The sequence below is a fragment of the Erythrolamprus reginae genome, chromosome 10 (genome assembly GCF_031021105.1).
Source record: "Erythrolamprus reginae isolate rEryReg1 chromosome 10, rEryReg1.hap1, whole genome shotgun sequence".
Lineage (NCBI taxonomy): Eukaryota > Metazoa > Chordata > Lepidosauria > Squamata > Dipsadidae > Erythrolamprus > Erythrolamprus reginae.
In genome coordinates this window covers 621767-630784 of record NC_091959.1, presented here as the reverse complement: position 1 = coordinate 630784, position 9018 = coordinate 621767, and the positions used below count along the sequence as shown (strand labels likewise).

General features: G+C 56.3%; 1 protein-coding gene across 3 annotated transcripts in view; it reads left to right on the top strand.

Annotated features, from left to right (window-relative positions):
* USP3 (ubiquitin specific peptidase 3) overlaps positions 1 to 9018 on the top strand; it is a 31872-nt gene that overhangs the window by 16969 nt on the left and 5885 nt on the right. Inside the window, exons 1-3 of one of the 3 annotated variants that reach the window (XM_070762922.1) lie at positions 3370 to 3574; positions 8006 to 8066; positions 8806 to 8937. In XM_070762922.1, the coding sequence (XP_070619023.1) occupies positions 3484 to 3574; positions 8006 to 8066; positions 8806 to 8937 (284 nt within the window). In that variant the 5' untranslated portion in view covers positions 3370 to 3483. Of the gene's footprint in view, positions 1 to 3369; positions 3575 to 7948; positions 8067 to 8805; positions 8938 to 9018 lie in introns of those variants that run through there. The other 2 variants (XM_070762924.1, XM_070762923.1) reach the window with 2 other exon arrangements.

The window sequence follows — 9018 nt, the reverse complement described above, 5'->3', positions numbered from 1 at the left end:
CTCGTGCACCGTGTCCCCTGTAGTCTTCCCCAGGTCACTTTCAAGAAGAACTGGACTACAACTCCCATCATTCTGACCAGCATGGCCAAATCAGGAGTGAGCCAGGAGGGGAAACACTGCAGGGGGAAAATTCAGTATAATACAGTCTCCCTTGATCAGGCTGCATTTTCAGAATTCAAGTGGGAGAAGGTTCCTTTATTGTATTTGTATGGCCGCAATGTGACTCTAGGTTTATGGGCCCCCAGGAGAAGGAAGAACAGAAGAGTGGAATAAACAGTATTGGCTGAAACAAGAAAGACCCATCACTCAGGGGCACAAAGCTGCTTCTCTGGACAGGACCGTCCACCTGGTTGGCCCGATGCCCAGTGCCTGGGCCGGCCTCCCTGCCCCCAAGTCAGGCTGAAGCCTGGGAGTCTCCTTCTGGCCCCGAGGTGGAGCCACAGGGCAGCCCGAACGTCCCAGCCTCGGCCCAGAGAGACAGGTGGAGGCACCTGCGAGCCTTCGCCCTACCCCCATTGACCCCACACATGCTCCTGGCGAAGGTCACCTTGAGAAGAGCTGCTGGGAAGAGCCAGGAAGAGTCCGGGGAAATTTCTCGCCCTCCCCAAGGTCAGCGTCAGAGGCGCTGGCCCACCCCTATTCCTGGCTTCCCACGTGGGCCTGATCCAGCGAGGTTTGGGGGGAGGGGGAACAGCATAAGCCTCCCCATGCGATGGCACTCCCCAGTGAATCTGGGCAGGGCCCCTGCGAGGAAGGAGGGCTGCCCCGGGCTCCTTAGTCAAAAGTGGACAGGGGACGCAATGAAACTGGGGGGGGGGGTCTGCTGAGGGGAAGGTCTCTGCCTTGGGGGCTTTCACTGGGAGGGTGTTGTGGGCAGGCCTGCTTCCCCCCCATGGAACAATGGGGCCCATTGTGTTCCACCGCCTGTGGAAAAACTCCGCAGAGGCTGGGCATCGCGAAGGGGGAAGAGGGACAGGTGGAGTCCAGGCGAGGTCCCTGGAAGGAGATCACGGTGCTTGGACGTGGCTTGGAGTCCTGCCAGGGGAGAAAATCCAGCAGCCGAACAAACGGGAAAGGCTCCTTTCTGCCTGAGCCAGAGAGCGTTGCGCAACAGGGCTGCCAGCCCACCTGTGAAGAAACCCGGCCGGCACCTCCATCACGCGGCTGCCTGAGCGAGTGAGTCAAGGCACGAGTCCCTCTCGTCCCTTTCCCTCCCGGAAGGCGTAGCGAGGCAGGGCTTCCCCCTCACGGCCCCACAGCAGCTCTGCCGGAGGCACCTCCGCCTCTTTCGAAGGGGGCTCCTCCACCTCCGGGTGGCGGGGGGGCTGTGGGGGCTGGGCCCCGCCTGCCTTCGAGGGGCTGAGGTGCAGACAGGCGGATGTGGAAGGATAGGTGGACCTCGGTCTCAGGTGGAGAGCCGGCTCAGCCGCTCAGCCGCGCCCGGGATCTCTCTCTTCGGCATCAGTGGGAGATCCTGCGACAGCGCAAAGAAGCCGGCAGTAAAACCCAGCACTCTTATTTTTAATAAATTTTATTGATTTTCATAAAATGGACAAACAGACACACAAACATTTAACATAAAAAGTGGGGTTGTATTTTCCCTGCTTATCTCAAAAGTATAAACCCAGCACTCTTGACCCTTAACCTGATTCCTTTGTGGCTTTGGTCAAGCTCCCTCTGCCTGTCTATCTTGATCCCCTGACCGTTTATGGAGGAAGCCACTGGGAACCCCCCCCCCTGCCTTGGTTGCCCAGCATTTTTTATAGAAAAAGTTTTATTTATAAAGATATATACACTTGACACACAAAACAAAGACATTTAGAAACATTGGACGTTTGTGTAGCAAATCTGTGTTACAATTCTTATTGTGCTCACAACCTATTACACAACTATTGTTACATATTTATTGTAGACTGGTCATATCCATTGATCTTATTTTATACATATCTAATCCTATACAGTATCTATTTCCTCATTAACCCATTTATCACCAAGAAATGGCCGGAGCGTTTCAGGCCCCAACGGCCGTGGGAAAGCCCGGCTCCCCACTTAGCTTGGTCCCAACGCAGAGGCCAGGTGTGCCCCCCACCCCCATGGAGGAGGGCCACCAGGTCCCCCCAGCACTTGGCTGCCTCTGGAGGGAGAAAGTGGGACACCCCCCCCTGCCCCAGCCTTGTTCAATATTTTGCAGGGAGAAAATCGTGTTTCAATGTCCATCTATTCCTAGGGTCATCGTAGACATTACAAGAAATGCTATAAAAAGAGGGCAACATTTTTAGCACTGAAAGCAACAAATCCTTCTTCTTTAACCCTTAAATGCAGATTGTATGTGTGTGGGGGGGGGGAGGATCCCCAGATCTCAACTGTGAAAGGATCCTTTCAGTCGGGTTGATTCCTTGGCTCCTGGATTCCTTTGGATCTGGCCCGAGAGCCCTGTCCTTAGCATGGGTAGGCGAGACCCTCCTGGTAGCCAGTCTGTCTTTCGGGGGTTCCTTTGTCTGGAGTGGTGGGTGGTTTGACCCCTGCACCACTAACCACCTGTTCCAAAACAGAGGCTGATGGAAGGTCTGGGGACTCCACCCAATTCCCATTATGTCTCTGGCAGCGACTTCAGTGGGGAGAGGAGGAGGCTGGGGGGGGGGCACAGCCAAGAGGTCAGGGGGGCTGTTCTGGAGAAGGCTCCGCAGGGCATGCTCTGCATTATTTGGCTAAGCTTGGGTCAGAGGGAGGGGGGCTGAAGACATTTGGGGGTTCATTCTTTTGCACCAATGTAGCGGCATTATTTTTATTGTGGACGGGAGATTCACCTCCAACACTTCCCTTCCCTTCTGCCTGGTGACCCAAGCAACGGGACCGGGCACCTGTTCCAACCGGACCCTCTTCTTTTCCCTGATGCCCTCGGGAGACCTGGGGCTGTCCATCTCCCAGGTCATCCGGTCTCTGGCAGTGACCGCCATCTGGGTACCCTGAGCACTTTAGGACCGGCCCGGGCCCAGGGGAAAGGGCTGCTGACCGGGGCAGGTCCGCACGCACCGCCGTCGGCGCGGGGCAGGCGAGGGAGGGAGCGGCTCCCCCTGGCGGCCACCCGGGAACTGCAGCCGCCGCCTCTAGAGCGCGGCACAAAGCCAGCCTAAGACCGCGCCCACACCTCCGGCGCCCGAGCGAAGGCTGAGCGATGCGGGGCCGGGAGGGAGGGGCCACTCTGCCTTCGCTCCGCAGCCGGAACTGATCTGCCACCGGTCCTCTCGGGGGTTTTGAGAGCGGTGGGAAAACCCGGCGGGAGGATCGGCCGCGGCCGGAAGGGAGGGGGGGGGGGCGTGTCCTTTGGCCGCCGCGATCGGAAAACCCGGCGGGCGGGGAGTCGGGGTGTCGCGCGGGCGACGCAGGCGCGTGGCGTCGGCGTGCGTGCGTGCGTGCGTGGGGCGTGGGGCGGCGCAGGGCGAGGAGGAGCGGAGGCGGCCGGCGGGCATCGGCGGCGCCGCCATGGAGTGCCCGCACCTGGGCGGCAGCGTCTCCCTGGCGCCGGACTCGGCCAAGTTCCCGCAGGGCTCGCCCTCCGCGTGGTGCTGCAGCGGTGAGTGCGCCCGGGGCCCCGCGGATCCCCTCGGCCGCGCGCGCGCTCACAAAGGGCTGCGGGGAGGGGGGCCAGGCCCACGCTCCCAGAAGCCCCCGGGGCCCCAGAGAAAGGGGGTCTCGCCTCCCTCCCCCCCAGGAACCCCGCCCGCCCTGTGAGGGGGCCGCCCTGAGGCCGGGGGGGCGGCGGAGGGGGCGCCGGCCAAGGTCTCCCGGGCGGGGGGGGAGATGGGGCCTTGTGGCCTTGTGCGGGGCCGGTTCTTGAACGGGGGGGGTCCCAAGAGGGTCTTTCCCCCCCCACCGCGCCCCCCGTGGCAGCCCCTCTGGGCTCCGTGAGGAGGGGGCGTCTGCCCTCGGAGCCGCCTCCTGCTTGCAGCCTCTCCCTCCGGCCCCTCCTTTGGTCAGCCTAGAGTCCAGCTGAGAAGCCCCGCACGAGACCCTGCAGTCTGAGTCTGCCAGGCACCAAGAGATGAAGTAGAGCAAAGGCCTCTGAGCGGAAGAGCCCCAGAGCCCAGTTGGACCCATTAGTAGGTCAAGGGTGGCACAGTCAAGAGAATGCCAGACATAATGGGCCAGGCCAGTGTTTCCCAACCGTGGCCACTTGAAGATATTTGGACCTCAACTGGCTGGGGAATTCTGGGAGTTGAAGTCCAGATACCTTCCAAGTGGCCACAGTTGGGAAACACTGGCCTAGGCGGCAGGGGGAGGCAAAGCTGGCTCTTCTGGGACGTGTGGACTTCAACTCCCAGAATTCCTGAGCCAATCATGCTAACTGGGGGATTCTGGGGGTTGAAGTCCACACATCATAGAAGGGTCCACTTGATCTACCCCTGGTCTAGAATAATAATGGTTAGAAATCAGCCTTAGAGTGAAAATGATCAGCCCATTTCAGTCTTGGGCTGCTGTCTATCCTTCCTTCTTTGTATTGTGATATATTTTATTTCTATGTTTTATATCCCACATACTGCCTAATTAAGGCAATTAATGAGTGAATAACGCATTCTTAATATCTGAGCCCTGTCCACTTTGAGAATGCTTGCTAAGATCTAAGTCATAAAAATTGCATCATCAACATTGAGATAAAATCCAAGATTTTGGACCCTCTCTAAACAATTGTTGAATAGTTTGTGCACTTTCACTGGTGCTCTGAGTGCTTTTGTAGCATAAGGCCACGACATTCTGGGCCAGAAGGAATAAACTTCCCATATTCCTGTTTAGGGAGTTTTAAAGTGAAATTTCACAACTTTTCTTTGAAAACCTTCTCAATGAGTGAAATTCCTGGATGTTTTCCTTGCTCTGATGACAAACAATACAAGGATGTTTTCCTAATGTGGAGAACTATAATTCATGGAATATTTTTTTTTTAAAAGCACTTGTTTTGCTGCTGTATAAATGTCAAGACACTGGAGTGGTTTTGCTACGCTGGAAAAATGTTAACAGATGGATTTAAATGATCCCATTGCTGGCTAGGATGATGCCCATTGCAGTAGCTCAAGGCTTCTCTGTCTTGTTGTAACCTACGCAGCCAGTTAAGTGGAAACCTGGCCCAGGTGTGTGGGGAGTGGGGTCCACTGCAGGACATTGTGGAAAGGAGCTTTCAATGGAGGAAATAAATAAAGACATATAAAAAGGAAGCCTCTGGGAGTGACTGTGTGGTTTTCTGCTGCCACTTTCTGGACCCCCTCCAGCAGGAGCGGGCTTCCCTCGCTGCCTCCCAACTAGCCAGGCCCCACCTGCCGGGCCCCCCAGCCTGGCAAAGGCCACCCAGGGGCTTCTGGCCACAGAGATGACACGGTCAATCCCGCTTCCATCCGGCTGGCCGAGAGTCACATTGTATTTAGCTCAGAGTTGCAGCCTCCATTTGCAAAACTCGAAGAGGCGTCATGGAAGCGGCCATCGTGTCCCAGTCTTAGCTGACGGGGTCTCCAGTTCTGGAGGGGGCTGGCCCCTCTTCAACATCACCTGCCCCCTAGCTGCAGGTATTTGCTCACAGGTGAAAGCAAAGGGGCCCCGAGCACCCCCGAGAGGGTTGGCAAGGCCTGGCCTTCTTTGGGCTGTGGCTTCTTCATATGTAAAACCTTTGGGACCCAAAATGTGAAGCTGTTTCCAGGAGGGCTTCTGAATGCATAAGAAAGACCCCCCCCGCCCTTCCCCTTTGTCTGGGCTCCTTCGCAAGGTGGGTGGACACAGCCCTCACTTCCTTGCACATTGACCTTAATGGCTCTCTTGGCAGCTGTTAATGTTCAGTTTCCCCTCAGCAGCAGCAGCAGCAGCACAATCCTTGTCTGGTGAGACCAAAAAGAGAAAAAGAAATTGCGAATCCTTTGGCGAATCCTGCAGGGTCTTCCTTCCTTCCTTCCTTCCTTCCTTCCTTCCTTCCTTCCTTCCTTCCTTCCTTTTTTCCTTCCTTCCTTCCTTTTTTCCCTTCCTTCCTTTTTTCCTTCCTTCCTTCCTTCCCTTCCTTCCTTTTTTCCTTCCTTCCTTCCTTTCCTTCCTTCCTTTTTTCCTTCCTTCCTTCCTTTTTTCCTTCCTTCCTTCCTTTTTTTCTTCCTTCCTTCCTTCCTTCCTTTTTTCCTTCCTTCCTTCCTTCCCTTCCTTCCCTCCCTCCCTCCTTCCTTTTTTCCTTCCTTCCTTTTTTCCTTCCTTCCTTTTTTCCTCCCTCCCTCCCTCCCTCCCTCCCTCTACAAGAGGCCGGGCAGGAACCAGCGGATGAGAAGCTTGGGGGGAGAGGGGGTGTTTCTCCCAGGCCCCGGATCCATTCCTAGCTGGGGTTGTGTCTCCTGATGCGCGCATGAGCCTTCTCCTAGGGCTGTGCCGCCTTACCCTGGCTGGACCACGCCGGGGCCCCTTCCCAGGCGGAAGGAAAAGGCATTGGTGGCAGGGAGGAGGCAGAAGGCCGGGCGTAGGAAACGTTGTTGTTGGGGTTCCTCTTTTGCGGTGGCCGTGCGTGTGCCGGTCAGCCTTTTGTTCCTGGGGAAATGCTTGAGAGGCCTGGCACAAGGAAGTGGCACATAGCTTCCTTCTCGGTGCCTCCAGCCCAGCCCAGAGGGAGGCCCAGCGTTGCTGCTGCCGCCCAGCACAAAGACCAAACAGAGCTTTGGGGGTGGCTGAGGGCAGGGCCTGTGGGCTGGAGATCTCAACCAGAGTTCAAAGGTCAAGCACCCAAACTCTGAAGAGAGGGGAGGGGCCCCCTCTCCCAGCCTGTGGAAATTCGGCAGTGGCCTCAGCCATTTTGCCCCGGCTGGTTCAGAGTGGAGCAGTTCCTTGCCACGGCAGCCCTTTCCCCTTCCCACGAGGCTTCACGAGGGGCATTTGGGCCCCTCCAAGGCCGGCAGGAGCCCCGTGGCATTGCTCCTGTTCTGTTGTGCAATAGGAACTACACTTTCTGAACTACTCAGTTCACAGGAAGTAGCCGAAAAGGAGGATGTGACCCCAGGCTTCCTTACACCATCACAGATTTTATTTTTCACCACAAGCGTTTGACGCTTAAAAGGAACTGGCTGCCCCAGAGGACTCAGACAGCCCTGGGGAGCATCCCCTGCCCTACGTCTCTCTGGTAGGAAACGGAATAACTGAGGCCGCTTGACCATCTGTGAAAAGTCCTCTCTCTTCTATCTTTTCCTAGAACACCAAGGTAATGGAGCGTAGCCACAGTTTGATGAGATATAAGAACTGACCAATCGCCCTTCCCACCAGGGTTGGGGGCTCTTCTGCCCTTGAGAGACAAAGGCTTAGAGAAGACCGGGGGGCTTCAGCCCTTCAAAGTCAAGGCTTTAAAAAAAGAGAAAAGCTTTGAAACGACAGTGGCTTCGACTCGCGCCACGGCTGGGGTTTTCTTTGGAGGTTTAGTGGGATTTAGCCGGTGGTTCACGAACTGTGCCTGCCTCTCCCAGGTGGACGGTGGCCAAAGGGCTGTGGGGTTGCGCCAAAGGCCGCTTTTCCCCTCTGTCCTTTCAATACATCGGTCGCCCAGTTAGCGGTGCTTTCGTCTCCCTCGGGCTCTGCAGTGGTTGATAGCACAATGAGGCGCAAGGTCATTCCAGTTTGCATGTGGTCTGGTGGGTCAACTGTGGCCAGGGTCCCACTTGTAGATCGCTTTGATTCCTCAGTTTAGCTTCCTCTCAGTCCACCCACTTCATTGCACGGCTGCTTATGTGGCTTTGTTTTATTTCGAACCTGCTAGTGAGCATTAAATACACCAAGGCCAAGTGGTTAAAACCTGTGATGAGGGGGGGGGGGGGAGTGTGCAACTGGAAATATTCCCTATGGAAAAACTTAAATGTACCACCCACCTTCCTGCTTCTATAGTGGCTGAATATTGGATTGGAGAGTCCACAGAGCCTGGTTCTCACGGTCACCGTTTTCTCCCCACTAGAGCAGAGACGCCACCTTGGGTGACTGGTTTTTCTCTGATTTCTTCTTGCCCCACTAGTGTGTCGCTCCAACAAAAGCCCCTGGATCTGCCTGACTTGCTCCAGTGTCCACTGTGGAAGGTGAGTGCTGGACACGCGGTCCTCCCCTGGAGGGGCTCTTTCCACAGAGCCCCCCAACTCTTATGTGGCCCCTCCTAGGAAGACCCTTGGCACAGACTGGCTTCCCCATATCCGTTGTTGCCTCCACATCTGCAGGGACTCGACACCTGCAGGTTGGCCTGCGAGCAAAGCTGGGGGAAGCTGGCCCAGGCGCCCCCCATAGCTCCGGCCCTCCCTTCAGGGTAGTGGGGTGTATAAGGATGAGTTAAGAGCAGTCGTACCCAAGAGCCTCTCGCTGCCCCCACTTGGCAGAAGCGTTGGAGGGTTTGGTCAAGGGAGAGCCGCCCGTCCCCAGGTCCCATGAGGCTGCCCGGCCTTTGCTGTGGGGCAGGCAGCTGCTTTGCTCCTGGGGGGGCGTCCCGAGGCAGAAAGACTTGGCGTTGCCATCTAAGACACGGCAGGGGGGGAAGAACCGTTTTCTTGGCTTTTCTCAAAACATTTGGAATTCTCTCTATTTGGAGCAGCAGCAGCAAGGATTTAAACCCAACAAGGTGGACAGAAGGACCCGTCCAGCCCCATTTACACCCACTTCTGGCAGGGGTTTCAGTCTGTTTTTCAAAACCTGCTGAAAGAAGTTGGGCCGTGCCAGAGGGGGGCCAGTGCAGTTGTTTCCCCGGTTAGAGAAAGCAGGGGGTGGGGGGCCTTTGTGGTGGAGGCTCCCGGAATCTCTCACGCTTGTTTCTTTCTGTGTTCCTTCAAGGTATGTGAATGGCCATGCCAAGAAGCATTACGAAGACGCCCAGGTTTCTTTCATGAGCCACAAGAAAGCGGAAAAACTAGAGAAGCTCCAGCACTTGGTCTGCATGGACTGCAGCAGCTACAGCACCTACTGGTCAGTCCACAGCCACCCCACCACTGAGATTACGTGTGTGTGTGTGTGTAGATTGAGAGGGTCAGAGATCAGAAGCAACGT